The 23635-nt window shown below is 44.5% G+C and overlaps 1 protein-coding gene across 1 annotated transcript in view; it reads left to right on the forward strand.

Moving 5' to 3' along the window:
- atp6v0d1 (ATPase H+ transporting V0 subunit d1) overlaps nt 1–20655 on the forward strand; it is a 70658-nt gene extending 50003 nt beyond the window's left edge. The window contains exons 2-8 of the mRNA XM_038806817.1: nt 3102–3273; nt 8110–8288; nt 14000–14079; nt 14960–15037; nt 17018–17194; nt 17630–17707; nt 19284–20655. Coding sequence (XP_038662745.1) covers nt 3102–3273; nt 8110–8288; nt 14000–14079; nt 14960–15037; nt 17018–17194; nt 17630–17707; nt 19284–19445 — 926 coding nt within the window. The 3' untranslated portion in view covers nt 19446–20655. The remainder of the gene's footprint in view (nt 1–3101; nt 3274–8109; nt 8289–13999; nt 14080–14959; nt 15038–17017; nt 17195–17629; nt 17708–19283) is intronic.
- The last annotated feature ends 2980 nt before the right edge of the window (nt 20656–23635 follow it).

Below are 23635 nucleotides of genomic sequence, written 5' to 3' on the forward strand. Positions count from 1 at the left end.
AGAGTGTGTACTGAAACATAAATGTCTTCAATTAATTGCAGGGCAATGCTTAGTTAAAGTCCAGTGGAACTGAAAGACTAGTGAAAATAAGTTTTAATCCTGATTAATGTTTGCAAATATGCTCTATTATGTAATCACATTTGGTTTGAAATTGGAACTACATCTTGCCATTATATTACAAAACATTTCTTTAACCTCAGTGGGGTTAACTAACTTGAAGACATCACTGACCCCGTTTCCTGTGAGCAAGTTAAAGTACTTGTATTGTTGAAATAGCTGGGTGAATGATTTGTTCTGTACTACACCATCAGATGATTCCCCCCCCCCCTTTTCAAAAGCACCTCCTGACTTCATGGGAAAACTCTGTTTTGTATGACTCCAGGCGCCAGAAGTTAACATATTTCTTTATGTTCAGTCATGTTCTACCAGCTGAATGAGTTACAGTAAAACTCAATGGTTGCTAAAACCACAGTGCACACTTTTTAAATTTGAACATTCACTTTTAGTGTTTCTCTTTTAGAATTCCTGACTACAGCAAAGTAGTCTCAAAAGAGAAGTTATAAGTGGCTGTTTCTTTTACATTCGTATGTGACTTGATTGCAATGACTAGCCATTTTTGTCAGAACGCTTCATATAACCAAAACTCCAGTTACATTTTCTAATTTGATTTTCAAATACTGTCGTTTGTTTAAACCTGATGTAAGCAACACCTACCTCTGTTAATGTTAATTGTATAGGAGTTCCCTTATCCAGATGAACTCCAGTATTAAGTTACATTGAGTAAAATAAAAATGCCAACGGCATTGTTTTATTTATTATCTTGTGTTGACCTGTGTCCAGTTATTGCAGCGTTAACATTGACTATTTAATTACTAATTCCTCAGCTACCTGCAAGCCCCAGGCTTTTAGATACAAGTTCTGGATCAATGGCTTCTTGCTATACCTTGCAATCTTGGAAGTCCAGTTGAAAATTAATTTATTTTTCTTGCACTTTGCTTGTACTTTACACACGATGCTTCTCCGATGGTTGAAGAGCAGAGGATGCTGGGAAAACTCAGCAGGCCTGGTAGCATCTGTAGGGAGAGAAAACAAATGTGAATCTGTCTGGCTCTTCAGAACGAAAGTGAGGGAGAAATGTGTTAGATATTAAAGTGTAGCTGGGAGAGATTAACAGCTACAATTTAATATCGAACACATTCCTCACTCTTTCGTTCTGATGAAGAGCCAAACTGTCTTGAAAGTTAACTCTTCCTCTCTCTACAGACGCTGTTGAGCTTTTCCAATATCCTCTGTTCTTGTTTCAGATTCCAGCATCTGCAGTACCTTGCTTATTTTAGCAGATAACTTGCTGAGCTTTCCATTGCTCTGTTGTTTACTGAGCTGGTTGAGTTGTCCAGTGAATCAAATGACTGAGACCATGGTTGGAATTACGTATAATGCCACACGTTGTATGGATTGTGTCATATTCAAATGATTTGGTTTAGACTTATAGTGGGGCTGGGATCCTCTGCATGCCATGATGAAATCGCCTGAAATAGGTTTTTGGTCACATTGTTTTAGACTTTAATCGGCTCCCCCCCCCCCCCCCCCCTTTCCTCAGCTGCTGCTCCCCCACTTCCTTGGTCGCTCCCCCCTCTTCTCCCTCTTCCTTGACCACTCCCCCCACCCCATCAAAAATGGGGAAAAAACTTAAATGCCGCTTTCCCACCCGACCTGTTTCCGCCAGCCTAATGATTGTGGCTAGGTGGAACAAAGCCCTTAAGCGGACACTTGCCTTAAAGGGTGAATGGGCAGATTCCGTTAGAAACCACCTTTGGGAGAACATAAAATACTGCCCAGAGACAATGTTTCCTCTTCTGGACAGAGCATAACAAGAGACTATCAATATGAAATAATCAGGGAAAAATCCGACAGGGAATTCAGAAGAAACTTCTTCATCTGAAGAGTGGCGAGAATGGGCAATTAGCTAGCACAGGGAGTGAAAGTAACAGTATAGATACATTTAAGGGGAAACTAGACAGGCATGTAAGGCAGAAGGGAGTTGATGGTTGATTTAGAAGAGGAAAGATGGATGAAGATTCGAATGGAGCATAAACACCCAACAGAGATTGGTTGGGCTGCATGGGGCGGCAGGGTAGCATGGTGGTTAGCATAAATGCTTCACAGCTCCAGGGTCCCAGGTTCGATTCCCGGCTGGGTCACTGTCTGTGTGGAGTCTGCACGTCCTCCCCCTGTGTGCGTGGGTTTCCTCCGGGTGCTCCGGTTTCCTCCCACAGTCCAAAGATGTGCGGGTTAGGTGGATTGGCCATGCTAAATTGCCCGTAGTGTCCTAATAAAAAAAGTAAGGTTAAGGGGGGGGGTTGTTGGGTTACGGGTATAGGGTGGATACGTGGGTTTGAGTAAGGTGATCATGGCTCGGCACAACATTGAGGGCCGAAGGGCCTGTTCTGTGCTGTACTGTTCTATGTTCTATGTCTGTTTGTGCCGTTAATCCTATGCAATTCCCTTCCTTGAGTCTGAATTAAGCCCAGAATGCTGGAATGAAAATGTGTCCTGGTTAATGATCTGTGTGAAGTATAGATTGATGTGTGTAACATCTGCAGCTTGCAGTGGGACAACTTGTCCAGGCTTCTTCAAACAGCAAATTCCAAGTTTGCAATTGCTACCATTTAGGGAAAAGACTGTAGGCAGACGGAAACATCACCTAAGTGACACATCATCCCAGCTTGGAAATGCAACATCATTCTTTCATTGCTGAATCAAATTCCTCAAACTCCCTACCTAACAGCACTGTGCGAGTAGTTTTACCGTATGGGACTGCAGCAGTTCAGGAAGATAACTCTTTACTTTCTTGAGGGCAACTATGGGTTGGCAATTAATGTTGGCCTTTTAAGTGATGCCCTTGTCCTGTGAATGAATAGGGAAGGAAGGAGTGTGCTCTAAATTCTTGGCCAGAAATTTATTTTCTGTCCTTTGCAGTTGTTTGGTGGTGATGTCGTTTTGATGGGGTTGAGAAGCTTTATCTCGGGTGGCGGGGGGGGGGGGGGGGGGGGGGGATATTTGGCCGTTCATTATGCTTACATCTAAGTTATATCTTCCAGATCTGAAGCTTCATCTCCAGAGCACAGACTATGGCAATTTCCTGGCGAATGAGGCCTCCCCACTCACTGTGTCAGTGATTGATGACAAGTTGAAGGAGAAGATGGTGGTCGAGTTTAGGCATATGAGGAACCATGCATACGAACCACTGGGCTGCTTCCTTGATTTCATCACGTGAGTAAAAGGTTGTATGAGATGGGGCAATGTAATATTGGAGAGCAAATACCGTCTTTCGGGACAGAATTTATATCATACTTACCTAGTTGCCTTGGCCAGCATTCGTCCCTCAACCACTCCACCAAAACAGATTGACTGCATATTCCACTCATTTACTTTTTGGGATCATGATTCTTGTTCACCTACATAACAGTGGTGAGCATTTCAAAAGTAATTAATTGGACACAAAATGCTTTGGAACATCCTGAAGATGTCATGAGGTGCTATAGAAATGCAAGATCTATTGTGGTGTTTTAGATACCAGAAGATCCTGTCACAGTATTTTGGGTGATGCAGCCCTAAAATTACCCGTGCAAAATGCTCCCAAGATTTTGCAGGCCACTTCAAAAGCAAAATTTGGGACTTGATAATCCAAGCTTCTAATTCTGCTGGTTGATATTCTAATTCAAACAAGAATTGTCAATTGAAATGCCAGTCAGCAAATAAGTATTTTTTGCACCATGAGTAACAATACATTTTTAAAAGCAAATATTGGGTCACCGCTTCCAAGGTCTGGAAATTGCGGTCGGATTAAAAACTCGTCCAAGTCGGAAGCTGCACATTTTCTGCCTGACCTCCTGACTCAGGCCTGGTGAGAAATGTACCTGGTTCCCGAGGCCTTCCAGTGTAGGGCAGCAATGTCGAGGAAGTAAATCCAACTTGAGGCTTTGTCCCTGTGTTTAAATGTGCTTTCAGAAATAGGGAAAGGATCAGTGTATAAGGTGAGTAAATAGGATTGTAGGGGAGTGGTGGTTGGGTGGTGAGGGAGAGTAGGGATGTTGGAGGTTGATGGAATGGGTCAGGAGGTGGTTGGATGGTGAATTGGCGGTTTCATGGGAGGCTGGGGATATGTAGAGGGCTGCAGGGGATTAGGAGGGTGGTCGGAGGGGTAGTTGAGGCTGTAGGGGGTTAGGAGGGTGGTCAGAGGGGTAGTTGAGGCTGTAGAGGGTTAGGAGGGTGGTCGGAGGGGTAGTGGAGGGCTGTAAGGGGTTAGGAGGGTGGTCAGAGGGGTAGTGGAGGCTGTAAGGGGTTAGGAGGGTGGTCGGAGGGGCAGTGGAGGGCTGTAAGGGGGTTAGGAGGGTGATCGGAGGGGTAGTGGAGGCTGCAGAGGGTTAGGAGGGTGGTCGGAGGGGTAGTGGAGGGCTGTAAGGGGTTAGGAGGGTGGTCGGAGGGGCAGTGGAGGGCTGTAAGGGGGTTAGGAGGGTGGTCGGAGGGGTAGTGGAGGCTGCAGAGGGTTAGGAGGGTGGTCAGAGGGGTAGTTGAGGCTGTAGAGGGTTAGGAGGGTGGTCAGAGGGGTAGTGGAGGCTGCAGAGGGTTAGGAGGGTGGTCGGAGGGGTAGTGGAGGGCTGCAGAGGGTTAGGAAGGTGGTCAGAGGGGTAGTGGAGGGCTGCAGAGGGTTAGGAGGGTGGTCGGAGGGGCAGTGGAGGGCTGTAAGGGGTTAGGAGGGTGGTCAGAGTGGTAGTGGAGGGCTGTGAGGTGTTAGGAGGGTGGTCAGAGGGGTAGTGGAGGCTGTAGGGGGTTAGGAGGGTGGTCGGAGGGGCAGTGGAGGGCTGTGAGTTGTTAGGAGGGTGGTCAGAGGGGTAGTGGAGGCTGTAAGGGGTTAGGAGGGTGGTCGGAGGGGCAGTGGAGGCTGCAGAGGGTTAGGAGGGTGGTCGGAGGGGTAGTGGAGGCTGTAGAGGGTTAGGAGGGTGGTCAGAGGGGTAGTGGAGGCTGTAGAGGGTTAGGAGGGTGGTCGGAGGGGTAGTGGAGGGCTGTAAGGGGTTAGGAGGGTGGTCGGAGGGGCAGTGGAGGCTGCAGAGGGTTAGGAGGGTGGTCGGAGGGGTAGTGGAGGCTGCAGAGGGTTAGGAGGGTGGTCAGAGGGGTAGTGGAGGCTGCAGAGGGTTAGGAGGGTGGTCGGAGGGGTAGTGGAGGGCTGTAAGGGGGTTAGGAGGGTGGTCGGAGGGGTAGTGGAGGCTGCAGAGGGTTAGGAGGGTGGTCGGAGGGGTAGTGGAGGCTGCAGAGGGTTAGGAGGGTGGTCAGAGGGGTAGTGGAGGCTGCAGAGGGTTAGGAGGGTGGTCGGAGGGGTAGTGGAGGGCTGCAGAGGGTTAGGAAGGTGGTCGGAGGGGTAGTGGAGGGCTGCAGAGGGTTAGGAAGGTGGTCGGAGGGGTAGTGGAGGGCTGCAGAGGGTTAGGAGGGTGGTCGGAGGGGCAGTGGAGGGCTGTAAGGGGTTAGGAGGGTGGTCAGAGGGGTAGTGGAGGGTGTAAGGGGTTAGGAGGGTGGTCAGAGTGGTAGTGGAGGGCTGTGAGGTGTTAGGAGGGTGGTCAGAGGGGTAGTGGAGGCTGTAGGGGGTTAGGAGGGTGGTCGGAGTGGTAGTGGAGGCTGTAGAGGGTTAGGAGGGTGGTCAGAGGGGTAGTGGAGGGCTGTAGGGGGTTAGGAGGGTGGTCGGAGGGGTAGTGGAGGGCTGTAGGGGGTTAGGAGGGTGGTCGGAGGGGTAGTGGAGGGCTGTAAGGGGTTAGGAGGGTGGTCGGAGGGGTAGTGGAGGCTGCAGAGGGTTAGGAGGGTGGTCGGAGGGGTAGTGGAGGCTGTAAGGGGTTAGGAGGGTGGTCGGATGGGTAGTGGAGGCTGCAGAGGGTTAGGAGGGTGGTCGGAGGGGTAGTGGAGGGCTGTAAGGGGTTAGGAGGGTGGTCGGAGGGGTAGTGGAGGCTGTAGGGGGTTAGGAGGGTGGTCGGACGGGTAGTGGAGGCTGCAGAGGGTTAGGTGGGTGATCAGAGGGGTAGTGGAGGGCTGTGAGGTGTTAGGAGGGTGGTCAGAGGGGTAGTGGAGGCTGTAGGGGGTTAGGAGCATGGTCGGAGGGGTAGTGGAGGCTGCAGAGGGTTAGGAGGGTGGTCGGAGGGGTAGTGGAGGCTGCAGAGGGTTAGGAGGGTGGTCGGAGGGGTAGTGGAGGCTGCAGAGGGTTAGGAGGGTGGTCGGAGGGGTAGTGGAGGGCTGTAAGGGGTTAGGAGGGTGGTCGGAGGGGTAGTGGAGGCTGTAGGGGGTTAGGAGGGTGGTCAGAGGGGTAGTGGAGGCTGCAGAGGGTTAGGAGGGTGGTCAGAGGGGAGGTGGAGGTTGGGGGAGATTCGTTGAAATGAAATGAAAATCGCTTATTGTCACAAGAAGGCTTCAAATGAAGTTACTGTGAAAAGCCCCTAGCCGCCACATTCCGGCGCCTGTCCGGGGAGGCTGGTATGGGAATTAAACCGCGCTGCTGACCTGCCTTGCTCTGCTTCAAAAGCCAGCTATTTAGCCCTGTGCTAAACCAGCCCCTTGAAGTGGGGTTTGTCAGGGTTGGGTTGGGGATTCAGTGAGGAGGCTGGCGGGGTCAGTGCCATAGCTACCCAGAGTTGGAAGTTATTTAAAGTTTTATGACTTTTCCTGGGTAACTTCTGCTAAGAGAGTCGGAACCATCCAAAATCTCTGATCAGATGGTTCCAGTGCAGGGTAGTTGCTCGTTGAAAGTTTTAACATCTATTTTTAATATATAAATTTAGTGTACCCAATTCATTTTGTTTTCCAATTAATGGGCAATTTAGCATGGCCAATCCACCTACTCGGCACATCTTTGGGTTGTGGGGGTGAAACCCACCCAAACGGGAAGAATGTACAAACTCCACACGGACAGTGACTCAGAGCTGGGATCAAACCTGGGAATCAGCGCTGTGAGGCTGCAGGGCGAACCCACTCCACCACCATGCTGCCGAAAGTTTTAACTTCTGAGCAATTCCCATGCAGTCCTTGTGAGGGAATTCTGGGAGATCCCCCAGCATATTTTCTGGGGTATCTCTGGTGTACACTACTCCAGAGATTAGAAGTTCTGGCCAATTTATAATGAACTTTGTTAGTGTCACAAGTAGACTTGTATTAACACTGCAATGAAGTTACTGTGAAAAGCCCCTAGTCGCCACATTCCGGCACCTGCTCGGGTACTCAGAGGGAGAATTCCGAATGTCCAATTCACCTAACAGCACGTCTTTCGGGATTTGTGGGAGGAAACTGGAGCACCCGGAGGAAACCCACACAGACATGGGGAGAACGTGCAGACTGTCCACAGACAGTGACCCAAGCCGTGAATCGAACCCGAGTCCCTGGCCCTGGGAAGCAACAGTCTTAACCACTGTGTTACTGTAAATACTGTCGAGTATAAATGGCACTGATGAAAGGAGAGTTTCACCATTGGACCATTTTAGGAATATTTGCAGGATTATAATTGCCTGAAGTATTGTGACATTTTAAAGTATCAAATTGAGGGAGAATAGTATAGTAGGCTTGCCTTTCAGCTCCAACTTCCAGAAACTTCAGCTCATGGAGAAATGTACTGCCTATATCTTACGCTCACTTTTGTCCGTTTTCACCTTGGAAACCACCTCCTACTTTATGTCCAGGTTAATCTTTCTACTGTTCCAACTTGGGCATTTTCCAAACCCTTTAGTTAGTGGCATAGCCTTCAACAATAATGCTCTTGCATTCCGAATTTCCTTCAAAAATGATCCGCTTTGGTACATCCCTTTCTCAAAAAGTTCACAATATACCATCTTAACTAGCTTCTCCTCGACTCCTCCAGCTCACTTGCATTTGATGCTCTGCTGTGTCAAATCCTCTTCACCCTGTCTGGTGAAGTGCTTTGGGATATGCTAAATTAAAGGCAAGCTATCATAAGTGAAAGTGGTTGTATTCTGATTTTACAAAAACATGATGCCGTTCTTTAAAAATATAACAGGAGCTTCAAACTAAACACCAACTCCCTGTATAAGCTGTTAATGTACAGTTTTATTTATACAGGTACAGCTACATGATCGACAATGTAATTCTCCTGATTACTGGAACATTACACCAGCGATCCATTTCTGAACTCGTTCCAAAGTGCCATCCCTTAGGCAGCTTTGAGCAGATGGAAGCAGTGAATATTGCCCAGACACCAGCAGAACTTTACAATGCCATCTTGGTTGACACACCTTTAGGTAAGGCATGGGTCTGAAGATTAAAGCATGAAAAAGTGTGTATGAGAGAAGTTCAACATTTGATTTGTATAACATTATGGTTGACCAAAGACTAATTCCTGGAATGAAGGGCTTATCTCATGAGAAAAGGTTGGGCAGGTTATATACCTATTGGGAGCTTAGAAGAATGAGAGGTGATATTATTGAAACATACAAGATCCTGAGGGGATTTGTTAGGGTAGATACTGGGAGGATGTTCCCAATTGTCGGTGAGACTCGAAGCAAGGGGTCACCATTTAAGAATGAAAGGTCTACTGTTTAAGTTTGTGATAAGGACAATTTTATTCTCTCAAATGATTGTGGAATTTTCTTCCCCAGAAAGCAGTCGAGGCTGGGTTGTTCACTTGAGACTAAATTAGACAGACCTTTTTGATAGACAAGGGAGTTGAAGGTGGGGGCAGACGGCAAAGTGGAGTTTTTTTTAAAAATGTTTTTATTCTCCATTTTCACATTTTCCTTCAAAATTTACACGCCACCCACAGACAGTGAACGGTAACAAATACAAAATCAATCCCCTTAACAATAACAACGATCCCATCCTCCCACCACCCCAAACAATGGCCCACCTGTCAATATAAGCATCCAATAAAACAGAACCCTCCCACAGTGGAAACAAAAAACAAAGGAGAAAAAGAGAAAGGAATCTGGGACCGCCCATGGTCACCCTAGATTCCACTCTTCTCCTCTTCCTCTTTCCCCCCCCCCCCCCCCCCCACCCACCCCCACACACACACTCAACGCCATCCAACCTCTGAAAGAGTACCGTACATGATACCCAAGAGTTGTAAACAACCCCCCCTCTCTAACTCCTCCCATCCACTGCCTCTTGTAAAACTCCTCCCCCAACCTCGGTTCCTTCCCCCCAACTTTCCACCCCGGCGAGACCACTCGGACCCTGTTCTGCCAGGCTCTGATGGCCGCAGCTCCTATCGCCACCTCACTCCCGTTCACAGGCCGGCTTAAACCGGCCAGCGTGGAGGCCCCGCCTGGGTTCCTTGCCCGGCCTAGGATAGCCCAGAAATCCCCTTTTAGCACACAAACCCCGCATATCCACCTACACCCCAAAGAGCCCTCACTTCGAGTGAAAGTCCCATCACTTCCCTTGTCCAAATATATACAACATTGGCTCCTTTAGCCCACACACCCTCACGCAGTGAAACAAAAAAAGAAGAAAATACGGTCCTGAGGTTACATCGGCACGTGGCCATTTCTCAATTCCTCAGTTCTGCATCAGTCCTTTTGCCTTCGCAAACTCCTCCGCTGCTTCCGCCGTTCCAAAATAAAAGTCCTTGAGCTTGTAAGTCACCCTCGGCTTCGCTGGATATACAATGCCGCACAGCACCTTGCTAATGTACAGTGCCCTCTTCACCCGGTTGAAAGCAGCCCGCCTCCTCGCCAGCTCCACCGTAAAGACCTGGTATACACGTATACCAGCTCTAGCCCACTGCACCACCCGCTTCTGCTTGGCCCAGCACAGGACCTTCTCCTTCACACTGTACCTACGGAAGCACAGAGTCACTACACTTGGTGGCTCACTCGCCTTTGGTACAAGCCTCCACGACAGATGAGCCCGATCCAGTTCATATCGGGAGGGATCCTCCCCCTCCCCCAATAGTTTTGCCAGCATCGCAGCAAAATACTCAGTCGGCCTCGGCCCTTCAACTCCTTCGGGCAGTCCAACAATCCTCAAATTCTATCGCCTGGATCTGTTTTCCAGGTCTTCCATTTTTCCTCGCAGATCCTTGTTCATCTCCAACACCTTCCGCATCTCCTTCGTCATCGAGGTAAGTTGATCACCGTGCTGCAATAATGTCTCCTCCACTACCTTCAGCGCCTCCCCTTGCTCCCGCACCTCCGGCACTGCGCTCACCACCGCATCGTCACCGGGGAAATTGCCCCCTCCACCAGCACACTCAAAACCTCCCTCATCTCCTTCCTCATTGTCTCCATGTATTTTGTAAACTGCCTTTCGAATTCTGCAGCCATCACCTTCGTTATTTCTTCAGCCGTAAGCAATGCGGCCTCCTCTGGTGCTCCAGCCTCCATTTTCCTTGGTGTTTTTTTTTTTTTTTTTTTAATTTTTTTTATTGGAATTTTTTGCAAAAAATATAACACAAAGTATAGCAAAAAGCAGTAATATGCAACTAACAGCCCCATAACACCCACAATTCCCCCCATACCGTAACATCACGTATCACATTCCCCCACCCCCCCCCCCCCCAAACAAGAGACCTTAACCATAAATTAAACTTAGATAAATCAAATTTAAATAAAATAAGCTAACATAATCAACGGCCCCCCCCCCCCCCCCCCCCCCCCCCCCCCGGGTTGCTGCTGCTACTGTCCCAGTACCCTATCGTTGAGCCAGAAAGTTGAGGAAAGGTTGCCACCGTTTAAAGAACCCTTGCACCGATCCTCTCAGGGCGAATTTAACCTTCTCAAGCTTAATAAAGCCCGCCATGTCATTGATCCAGGTCTCCACACTTGGGGGCCTCGCGTCCTTCCACTGTAGCAAAATCCTTCGCCGGGCTACTAGGGACGCAAAGGCCAGAACACCGGCCTCTTTCGCCTCCTGCACTCCCGGCTCTACCCCAACCCCAAAGATTGCGAGTCCCCATCCTGGCTTGACCCTGGATCCCACCACCCTTGACACCGTCCTCGCCACCCCCTTCCAGAACTCCTCCAATGCCGGGCATGCCCAGAACATATGGGCATGGTTCGCTGGACTCCCCGAGCACCTGGCACACCTATCTTCACCCCCAAAGAACCTATTCATCCTCGTCCCAGTCATGTGGGCCCTATGCAGCACCTTGAATTGGATGAGGCTAAGCCGCGCACACGAGGAGGAAGAATTTACCCTCTCCAGGGCATCAGCCCATGTCCCATCTTCGATCTGTTCCCCCAGTTCCCCCTCCCACTTGGTTTTCAGCTCCTCTACTGACGCCTCTTCCTTCTCCTGCATAAGCTTGTAGATATCGGATATCTTCCCCTCCCCGACCCAGACCCCCGAGAGCACCCTGTCACTCACCCCCTTCGCGGGGAGCGCAGGGAATCCCTCCACCTGCCGTCTAGCAAATGCCTTTACCTGCAGATATCTAAACATGTTTCCCGGCGGGAGCCCAAATTTCTCTTCCAACTCCCCCAGGCTCGCAAACCTTCCGTCGATAAACAGGTCCTTCAGCTGTCTAATGCCCGCTCTATACCCCATTTTCCTTGGTGACCCCGCGGTGACCTTTCCACTCCCCAACAGACCTTCAGCTGTTTCTTTTAACGGCCGTTTTTTTTTGCTCACCCTCGACATTTTCCTTCACTGTGCCTTCACTGTACCTCCTCCCCTGCACAGACCCTCGCAAGGCAAACTTTATCCTTTCCAGCTTGATGAACCCTGCCATATCGTTAATCCAAGCTCCCACGCTTGGGGGTTTCGTATCCCTCCACATTAGGGCTGGGAAAGACTTCAACGTTGAACATTGGGGGTGGGAGGGACGACGACTTTCGTTCTTGATGGGGGCAAGGTTGGTGTGTTGATGGTCGTGGAGAAAGAGGAATTGAAGGTTAGGTGATCTGTTGAAAAGACAGGATTGCTACAAAGAAATTAACACTTTTTTGAGCAGCAGCAGTAATGGAGCTTCAGAGAACAGTTCATGGGGGTCGATTTAGCTCAGTTGGCTCGGCAGCTGGTTTGTGATGCAGGGTGTGGTCAGCAGCAAGGGTTCAATTCCTGTACCGGCTGAGGTTATTCTCAACCTTGCCCCTCGCCTGAGGTGTGGTGATCCTCCGGTTACATCACCACGAGTCAGCTCTTCCCCTCAAAGTGAAAGCAGCCTATGATCATTTGGGACAATGGTGACTTTACCTTACCTAGGTCACAGTAGACATTACTGCTTTGGAACGCGCAGCCTCAATCTCATCTTGCATCCCTAATGGGGGTTGCAACCACGGTTTGTAAAGCTCTGAGCCAGACTAAAGTGCTGACGCAGATGTATAAATTGCAGTTTTTAAAGCTAGTTAATCCTCGCTTAAGAATAAAAGTGGGATTATTTGGGTGTGCAAATGTTGCGTATTATAATAATCTTCATTGTCACAAGTAGGCTTACATTAACATTGCAATAAAGTTAATGTGAAATGCCCCTAGTTGCCATATTCCATCGCCTGTTCCAATACACTGAGGGAGAATTCAGAATGTCCAAATTACCTAACAGCATGTCTTTCGGGACTTGAGAGGAAACCGGAGCACCCGGAGAAACCCACTCAGACACAGGGAGAACATGCAGACTCCGCACAGACAGTGACCCAAGCCGGGAATTGAACCTGGGACTCTGGCGCTGTGAAGCAACAGTGCTAATCACTGTGCTACCGTGCTGCCTATTCATTCTTTTACAGTGAATTTAATCAACCTGTTGGCCATAATTTGTTTAGCATTGAGCACAAGGGTCACTTGTGTCACTGTTTTGATTAGCATTGTTTAAGGGGTAATTGTAAGCTGTTTTCTTGCATGATGTTCAAGATATTTTAATACTGTGTTAGTAATAAAGTTTGTTTTAAAAACCATACCTTTATTTCTTTGTGAAATCACTCCTGGAATGAGATATCCTTTCCTCACAGTCATAGGGCTGGTTTTCCTTAGCAGGGCTGGTTTAGCTCAGTGTGTTAAACAGCTGGTTTGTGATGCAGAACAAGGCCAGCAGCGAGGGTTCAATTCTTGTACCAGCTTACCTGAACAAGCGCTGGAATGTGGCGACTTGGGGCTTTTCAACGTAACTTCATACTTATGACAATAAAAGATAGATTATTATTATATTATTGTTACTATTATTATTATACAAAATGTAAAGAAAATATTGGGGTTTCTGACCAGTATCCTAGCCACTGTTGGGGTTTAGTCCAGGATCATAATTATATACAATAATGTATTCAAGTACTATATCTGCAAGATCTTGTGCTAAATGATCCTCAACCCCTCATCCATTGCAAGATGTATAGTTACCTTTTAAACAGACAGAAAGCGACTAAGGAGCTTTGGATTTTCCAGTTTATCATCTTGTAATATAAAGCGGGACCTGAGGACAACACTTTGAGTTTGCACGACTCCGTTTTCTAAGAGGAAAAATGTCTAAGGGGAAAAACAGAGGGCTTCTATAAAGGTGAACATAACTACAAGTTTAGCAATTTTGTGAGGCTATTTTCACTTTGTGTAAATGCTAAATTAATAGGAGGGCTCATGTTACACCACTGTATATTGTACTCCATGGACAATCAATCTGGCTTACAAACTTTTGGACCCTGTGGACAATTTGGGAACCTTCCCGACCCTAATCTAAGGTTTAAAATGCCAATGATTCTCCCATTGAATGTGTTTTGGGGAGACATCTGCAGCTGCCTGTATCTATGTATCTGCAGAGTTAATGGAACAATTAGTGTTCCATCCAGGCATGACCCAGAGAGTAAACAGGGTTCTCTTTTTTTAAAATACATTTTCTTGTTGCAAAACTCTAGGGACCTTGGTACACAGTAACAATGGTTCTGTGCTTTGTGAAATATCGTAAGTGATATTCTGCTATAAAATGTTCCGTCAGAATTTTATTTTAGTGAATGCATGAGGTTGAGATTTTCAGTTTTTCATTATTGAATTCAATGTAATGAGTGCAATGAGATTTTTATCTTCATTTCAGCTGCATTTTTCCAGGATTGTATATCTGAACAAGACCTTGATGAAATGAACATTGAAATTATTCGTAATACACTGTACAAGGTAACTGCAAAGTAACTTGTACTTCTGAAACTTTAATGAACTCAATACTCAACAAAGTAAAAGATGTCATTGCTAAGAAATGGAACACATTCTCACCTTGGACAGCCAGTGTTAGCATCCAGTACGCATAGGTGGGTGTAACAAAGCCAGATTTGCAATAAGTGCCCTCTGAATTGTACATTATCTTGACACATCACTAACAGGACACAATGGATTTAGCATTTCTCATAACCAAACTGTACAGGTTCTCTGACAACTATTTGAGTCCTAAACTATCAGATCTTGGGCAGTTCGGTATATGAGCATGTAATAACTGAAAGACTTAAGGCTAGTCAAATTCACTTCAGTGTCAAACCTTCATTTTGGTGAAACTTGGCAGTATCTTGCTTCCACTGTGGGTAAAAATCAGGTGAATGCATTATTCTCCAATTGAAATCTGGGAATATATGTTGACAATACCCAAATGAAATCTGAAAGTTTTGCTTTGATTAGACAAGTGCATCATTTTATTTAATTAGTGTAAAGTTGTAACGTGGCATCTACTGTAATGAATTACTTAAAATTCTAATCTGCCAAAACTCACTGTAAACTCTTCAATATGGATACGAGCAGGTGATAAAGGGCTCTTGGTGTACATGGAACAGAGTGTCAGTATTAATCAGCACCTTTGATAGAAGAGGAGAAAATTCTAATGGGCCAAGTTGTAAGTCGGAACACTTTTTTTAGCTGAATGTGTCAAAATCTGTTGCAATTTAACCACAATAAATCTGCTACAATTCGCAGAAAAGGATTTGCTAGGCTGTTTCGACATGACTTTGGAAGCTAGTTGCTATGTAATTGACTTAACTGTTGTTCTTGTTCTCCACCACCAAACCCTAAGGCATATCTCGAATCATTTTACAAGTTCTGCAAGGCATTGGGAGGTACAACTGCTGATGCAATGTGTCCTATTTTGGAGGTGAGAATTTGAAGCTGCTTTGCTCACCATTCGGAAACATTTTAATACTTTAGCTTGAACTTAGCATATTAAGTTTGAGGATTGAAAGTCCACCATGGTTTAAATATTTTTGAGTGAGTACAAACCCTATAGATTCATTCATGTTCCCAAAGGTTTGTTCAAAATGTGGCCAGTTTGGATTCTAATTCCAACACACATGGCTGAAATGCTTCTTTGTAAATGGCTGAATTGCTTCATTGTAACAGCTGCAAGTTTACAAATGGCGTTGTTTACATTTGATGAGCTACAATTGTGATCTTACTGCTGAGTAATGTGAATCTAATGTGTACATAAACAGATGAGCCACCATGCTTGAGGAGCTGTTCGTCATAAGCGCAAGCATTTTTAAAAAATAGATCCCCTCCATGCAGCTAAATTTAACATTTGTCCTCTCTCCCAAACCTTGACCAACCTGTTCATTAGAATTTTAAACACGTCCCTGGGGAGGGTGAATTCCTCCTCCTCCTTCGCGAGGCTTAGTACAATTCAATTAAAGGTGCTGCATAGGGTGCACATGACTGGGACTAGGCTGAGCTGGTTCTTTGGGAGTGAGGATAGATGCGTCAGGTGTTCTGGGAGCCCAGCAAACCACACCCACATGTTTTGGGCGTGCCCTGCGCTGGAGGGTGTTTGGAGGGGCGTCGTGGAGACGTTGTCACGGGTGGTTGGTTCCAGCATTGAACCGGGCTGGCGGCTCGCAATTTTTGGGGTAGCAGCGGAGCCGGGAGTGCAGGAGGCGAAAGAGGCCGGTATTCTGGCCTTTGTGTCCCTGGTAACCCGGCGCAGGATTCTTTTGCAGTGGAGGGATGCGAGGCCCCCGGGCGTGGATTCCTGGATCAATGATATGGCTGGGTTTATCAAACTGGAGAGGGTCAAGTTTGCCCTAAGTGGGTCGGTGCAAGGGTTCTTCCGGCGGTGGCAACCGTTTCTAGACTCCCTGGCGGAGCATTAGAGGATGGTCAATTTCAGCAGCAACCCGGGGGAGGGGGGGGCCGGGGGGAAATGGGCGGGCTTGTTCTTTTTCCTTTATTGGGTATGTGCATTTGTTCCCATGTTAACTATTTTTGTTAATTCATTGCTTCTGTATTGGGGGGGTTACTGTTATTTCTCTTTTTCTTCTGTTTTTGTTGGTTAAAACTGGTTGAAAATTTGAATAAAAAATATTTTTTAAAAAAAAGAATTTTAAACACTTGCTCACTATGCCGAGGTGCAACATTTACATTAATTTACTATGTTTGTAATACTTTTAAAAGTAAGTATTTAATCCAGCCCAACTTCAATTTTCTTAAAATAAATTTAGCTTGCTGACTCTGTGCAGTCTTTTGGAAAATATAGTAGAAAACGATAGTGCCACGTCAGCTGTAAGCTGCAGCTAGAAGCTAACCTTGTGTGAAGAAGTGGTGCTGGATCTCGTGGAGAGCTTCAGATGCAGTGAAGCACGATTATACTTGTTGGAGTTGAGAGGGAAGAGATCAAATTTCAAGTAACACTTAAAGAATAGCTGCCTAAATCGCCAATTCACAACATTATCTGTGGTGCGGAGGCTATAAAATTGAGATACAGTGGTTGCCTTTCCCTGTTGGGTTTTCTAACCACACTCTCATCACCCCCATAGAATTAGTTAGTCTAGATTTGAGATGTAGTTTAGCTAGAAAAAGCATTTGCTTTGGCTCAAAATAGCCCTCACCCCCGTTAAATATTTCAATTAATATAGTTTTTAAAGCATTTGTATTTTGTTCTAAACTGCTATAAAATCACATGTTTAGCTTTGTAATTGGGAAATCTGAATGGATTTCCTCAGTGCTGGAACACTAATAACTGAGGTGTGTTATTATGGGTTCTTGTGCACTAGAGATACTGTGCAGCATTATATGTAGAAGAAACTGTTAAGTATTGTGATGATTGAACACTGGAATAACATTTTCCCTCTGTAACACTTAGTTTGAAGCAGACAGGCGAGCTTTCATCATCACCATAAACTCTTTTGGGACGGAACTGTCTAAAGAAGACAGAGCAAAACTGTTCCCTCATTGTGGAAAACTTTACCCGGAAGGTCTTGCTCAGCTAGCCAGAGCAGATGATTATGAGCAGGTGAAAACCGTGGCAGACTATTATCCAGTAAGTCGTGCTCATTTTTAGATTGAGGAATTCTGTAGTTATATTTGTATATACTAAAATACTGACTCAATATAAATAGCTTCTTTCATGTACTGTGATACATTTTTGATGTCTGTTCCATGAGAGAAAGTTCTGCATTATGTCATACGTAACATATGTCTTTCATGCTTATTAAGGAAACACAATGTCTGCTTTTGTTTCAAAAAAGTTAATTTAACAAGTAGCTAATGTGAAAACTTTAGCTTACAAGATAACTTTACCTCTGACTTTAGATTAGAGGTTGAATAAAATGCATATTCTAAATTTCTTGTTTTCTTTATTCTATGCATTTTTAGGCACACACTTAACAACTCCAACAATTTCACTACGTATTTCACATGTGATGATTGAGTTCAGTGCCAGATTCCTACTGCACTTATTGTTTTTATCCCTCAGGAATACAAGCTACTGTTTGAAGGAGCTGGCAGCAATCCTGGAGACAAAACTCTTGAGGATAGATTTTTTGAACATGAGGTACTTTATTTTTGTCACACTGTTCAATTGAGAAGTTGAGTATTTTGTGATGTGTTTCATTTTATTCTTTGCTTGATAGTAGACCGGGGGGTGGTGGGGGGGTGGGGGGGTGGGGGGGTGGAGTGCAACAACGTTCTTGGCTGTATTTTGCTGCATATTTGTTTTTGGAACTTTTGACGCAAGATTAAAGAATTATTGTACCCATCAGTTTAGCTGCCTTTTATAATAAACATCAAATAAAGTATCATTCAGCACCTGCACTGTTGATGAATTATGGATTATTATACTTTAATAAACAGGTAAGTTGGCACCCACCTGATAACGTCAAAGCCCTTCTCCGATAACCTGCGGCAATCTCATTATCCAAGTTAATCTCGACAGCTTGTAGGGTGACATTGTAGAGGAAGCAGTAAAGAAATGTGAGATGACTTGGAGATTATACGTTCTTTCTGTCCCAGTCCCTGTCATTGAGAAACTCTGAAGAAATGAAAATTCAGTAGCTATTGACAAAATTTAGTTCAGTGCTCCTAAAGTGACTCAGTGGTAAACCAGTAACTGTGGTGGAGTATATCCTCCAGTTTTGTTCATAACAATTGGGTTTCCTGATCAAAGCTGGAATTTTACCTCTGGACCACTTCCTTGGTGCTCACCCAATAATCTCCCAGTAAAGACTTGTCACTTTCTTTATCTATTTAGCCTTAAGAACTTGCACAAATGTAAGGCAATCTGTATATTTATGAACTTTCATATTCCAACATTTAAACTAGCTTGTTGCATTTTGATGCAAGACAAAAATTGCTAATCGCCTCATCCTGTAGATGTTCAATGATCTGTAAGTGTGGAGGTGATGCTCAGTATGTGTGGGTGACTCCTATAGAGTCTGTGCGTTCAAGGAGCAATGTCCAGTCATTTGCAGCCAAAGCTAGTAAACACAGTGGATGGAGATGGGAGACGATACTTTCATTCTTTATTCATCGGCTGTTCAGTATCTCGAATTTAGAAAATGATGCAGATAGTTCCCTTGCGATAGTTCAATTCTAAAATGGTGTACAAAGCAGTTAACCACCTTCCACACTGGCCTTGAAGTGATGTTTTGCTGCGTTTAAAACTATATATAATGCGTCCATTTGCTGGATTTATGACAAATGGCCACGGACTTAAATAAATCCAGCATCTTTAGATCGGGATTGTCCTCAAACACACGAGGTCTATACATCAGAAGCCAAACAAGGCAAACACCCCGACAGGATGATGTGATTTGTGAACTCATTTTAATAACTGAACATTCTGTGCAAGTGCAGAGAGGTGTTGAAATTACTCCAATTCATTGGTGAATCATCAAACTCAAGCTACTTTTCACACTATCTTATTGTTCAGACCTGTTGCAAAAGGCTGAGGAGCAACCTGTTTTATCTGTAGTTCCAGGTCTGGCTTAGAAAGAAGTTTAAAAATGTAAAAGATTCTGACCCTCCATTGCACTAGAGTTTGCTTTCATATACTAGATTTTAAAATACTTTGGGATCTACAGAATTTATGAATTCTACGTGGCTGGATTTAACTTTGGATTGTTTTACAGGTTAAGCTGAACAAGTTGGCATTCTTGAACCAATTCCACTTTGGGGTCTTCTACGCATACGTGAAGCTTAAAGAACAGGAATGCCGGAACATTGTTTGGATTGCAGAGTGTATTGCACAAAGGCACAGGGCCAAGATTGATAACTATATTCCAATCTTCTGAATTCCAGTTTTGCTCCCCCACCACCCCAATACATGAAATACTAATTGCATTTCCTCTCTTTACTGTTTCTAGTTGGAATGTTTTCTTTTGTAAAGTGTGCATTGAATTTCCTGGATGTATTTCACGTTCCACTTTTTTTTTTAAGAGGCTTTGCTGACGTTTTAACTTGTAATCTGCTCCTTGAAATAAGGCTAAAATGGTAAAACTAACTCCAGATCCTAATTGCCTAATTTATAATAATCTTTGAAGCATTGGCGAGTTGATTTACTACATTCATTAACATTAATTGTATTTTTAAAACTAATTTTTCCAAAATGAGTGGGAAGTTAGCTTTATGACCGTATATTTTTGGCAATATTGCAGTTCTGTCAGTGCTTTAACATCCTTAATGGAGATATATTTCAAATGTCTTAATTGCAATGTAAAATCAGGGTGAGCAGATAGATCAGAAGGTCAGCATTGCAACCTCCAACTATTTGAATGTCTTTTGCATAATGATCTTCTGTGATCGATGGTAGTCGTTTCTCTTGTAAGTGCAATGTTTTATTTTCAGAAAATGCTCCAAACTGCAATGGGTAGTTGAAGATTGTTTATATTGAACTGTAGCGTATGATGTAATTATTCTGCCACAATTGTTCCTGGAGCTTTCACTTCTGCATGAGGTATTTTAGTATTACTCCATGAATCACCACAAACTTGTTTACATTCAGGGAAGAATTGGCTGGCTGGGCCCATGTTCACAAGCAGTTTTGCTTGTTCATTATGTTGAAGCATAAAATGCGAAATTTGAAAATAAATGGTAGATTCATGACTAGGGACCGAGGAGTAAATATTTCTATGTGCAATTTGGTAATTCATGTGGCGTGTGTAGAAAGCTCTTAAGTCTTGTGTAATAATTACGATGTGATTCTGATTAATCCTTGATCTGAACCTTAAAATCCTGTGACTTGTTAACTGCTGTACATTGTATTTGTGATCAAGTCCTTTAATAAAGTGATGGCTGCTTCCTTGCAGATATATCCAATTAAAATTAAACATTTAAAAATGTGAAATCAATATAGAAGCAGATGTTCAATAATGCAATGTAAGTAATGGTCTTTAAAATTATCCACTGTACAGTTCAAAACACTTAATTTTAGTAACCTTATTTTCCGGTTCATCCTAAATAGGCTTCATTAAGGACAGGTCAATAAATCTTTACAAACTATCATAGATGGTCTGGATTTGCATTCATTCAACATTTCAAATGATTCAATTTAACTTTCGCAATTTGGAAGTTTACGTAGATTAGCCTCTTTCAAGTCAATGGAGTATGAAATAAGAGGAAAATATTCGGATTTAGCTGTACGGTGTTCATGCAGTTCATTCCCTTCGGGAATTAATGTTCTACTTGATTCATTGTCTTCTACAAAACTTATTGCAGGTATCTCCATGTATTTTCTTTGGAGTGTGCACCTTCTGCTTGTCAGGATTCTTTTAAAATGTTAGCTCTGGTAAACACAAGCCTTTTGGCTCTTTTCATTGATTTACTTTAGTGGGTTTGTAACATAACTGAAGTGGGCAAAGTAATAAAACGTTCTCACTAATGCAGTCTCATTCCTTCACATTTGAATTATTGGAATGCTAATCAAATTTAAATTTTAAAAATACCCTCTCCATCTTGGCTTCTCCCACCCTTTCCCATTTCCCTTTCTGTACATGATTTGGCATTGAGTTAAATATTCTAGTTTACACCTCTGATCCAAACTGTATATGTCTTAAGAATTCTTCAATCTTATTGGTCAGTTGAATGTCCTGTTCACACAAGCCATGCTCGAGTATGTCAAACTGAAATTAATTTAATAACGTAAGAAATAGGAGTGTGCCATGTGGCCCTCTTGGCCTACTTTGCCAATTAATAACATTATGGCTAATCCTCAACCATAACTCCACTTTCCCACCTGATTCCCATAATCATTCAATTGTGGTTTAAAAAAATCTATCAATCTCCGCCTTGAGTATCATGCACCCTCTGAGAAATTGAAAGATTCGCATTCCTCTGAGTGAACAAATTTCTCCTCAGTCCAAAATGGTTGTCCATTTATCCTGCGACTATGCATTCTAATTCTGGACTCTCCTGCCAGAGGAAACAGCCTCTCAGCATCTACCCTTTGAAGCCCCCTTAAAAGTCTTATGTTGCAATCAGACCAGTTCCCGTTCATCTAAATTCCATAGAGTATTAGCCCATTTTATTCAATCTCTCATCATATGACAATTCTCTCATCCCGATGAACCTTCATTGTGCGCGCTCTTCCGACAGGAGTCAATAACTTTCCATTTCCCCACATAACTATTTGCCATCTGCCTGTATCCCATAGCGTATTATCTGTGTCCTCCATACAGCTTACTTTCCCACCTGGCTTTGTATTGTCACCAAACATGGACACATTACACTCGGTCCCTTCAAGCAAGTCATTAATAAAGATTGTAATTATCAATTCCCAGCACTAATATTCAGCACCCCACTCGTAATAGGCTGCTATGAATTACCTATTTTCTGTCCTTTATCACATGCCTTTTGAAAATACCGTATCTACTTGTTTCCCCTCATTTACCCTGCTAATTACGTCCTCCGAAAACACTACTGGTTGCTTTTTAAAAATAATTTCAATTAAGGGGCAATTTAGTGTGGCCAATTCACCTACCCTGCATATCTTTGGGTTATGGGGGTAAGACACACGCAGACACGGGGTGAATGTGTAAACTCCAAGGACAGTGACCCGGGGCTGGAATCAAACCCGGGTCCTTGGTGCCATGAGGCAGCAGTGCTAACCACTGCAGTGCTAACCACTGCACCACTGTGTTGCCCCCACAATTGATTGTTATACACTTTTCATAAAATTGATGACTCTGTCTGATTCAGTCCGATACTATTATCTCCCAATTATTCAGGCTTTCTTAATTGATTCCAGCATTTTCATGGTGACTGATATTAGGCTAGGGAACAGCTGGTATTTCCCTATTTTCTCTTCCTCCCAAGCTTGGGAAAAAGAGACATGCTGCCAAAGCTCTTCGAGTTACACTCAGGTCAGACACAAGAATGTCATATTTCAAAGGGAACAACCATTTATTCTGCATGAGACTAGGGTGCTGATTGATTGGCAAGTAGACTCTGGACAAGGCATTGACATTGAGAATGCACTAGGGACCAGTTATGCCCATGTTAAGTACATTTAGTTGTGATGCTGGGTATACAGGCCAGACATCCCAACGACTGGTGGATTGTATCAAACAGCATATCCCTTGGGTTGTTCACAACTGTCAGAATGCTGACTGTAGAGTCTCCTATGATTTTTAATCAATTGAGTGAGGTCATTGCTCAGTTTGATCAAACTTTTTTTTAAATATAAGTTTAGAGCGCACAATACTTTTTTTCCAATTAAAGGGTAATTTATCGTGACATGGGGAGAATGTGCAAACCCCACACGGAAAGTGACCTGGGGCTGGGATCGAATCCGGTCCTTGGCGCCAAGAGGCAGTAGTGCTAATTACTGCGTCACTGCGCTTCCCTTGATCAAATTCTGTACCAGGATTGAACATGCCTGTGTGATTAGTATGAATGGGCTATCTGCACAGTACCTAGACAGGCTAGTGAATGAACTACGTAAATGGCCCTCCTTCATCTCAGTGGGCCATGACCCCGTGATTAGGATTGAATACATTTAATACACATTGAATATTTCATAACGAGTTAGAAATCATTTATACATTAATAGAAATATCATTTTCAAATGGTACAAACCAAATAAACATTTGCACTTTGGGTGCAGAGGGAGCGCACGACTCAGTCAATGTTGTGTGCAATCAGCAAGCACCTCGCTTCACTTGCCCTTGCTTTACATGTGTCTCGGTTCAGTCAAACGCGGGATGGAAATCTATGGAACATGGCAACTCTGCACGTGGGCAATGGTCAACAAAATGTCTCGTGGGCTACATGTGGCCCCTGGGCTGCAGATTGTCCACCACTGACCTAGATCGTAAACAAGATGGTCAGAATTCTGCGGTACTTGAGGTAACTCCCTGTAAGTACTTTACCCCAATTCTTCTGGCTGGCCAATGCATGTGCCATTAAACTTCACTGTCAGTCGGAGGATGACATGGAGTTGATCAAAGCTATTTTATTTGACAGTGACAAGTATGCAATAAGCTAA

Source organism: Scyliorhinus canicula, chromosome 9 (assembly GCF_902713615.1).
Source record: "Scyliorhinus canicula chromosome 9, sScyCan1.1, whole genome shotgun sequence".
Taxonomy (NCBI): Eukaryota; Metazoa; Chordata; class Chondrichthyes; order Carcharhiniformes; family Scyliorhinidae; genus Scyliorhinus; species Scyliorhinus canicula.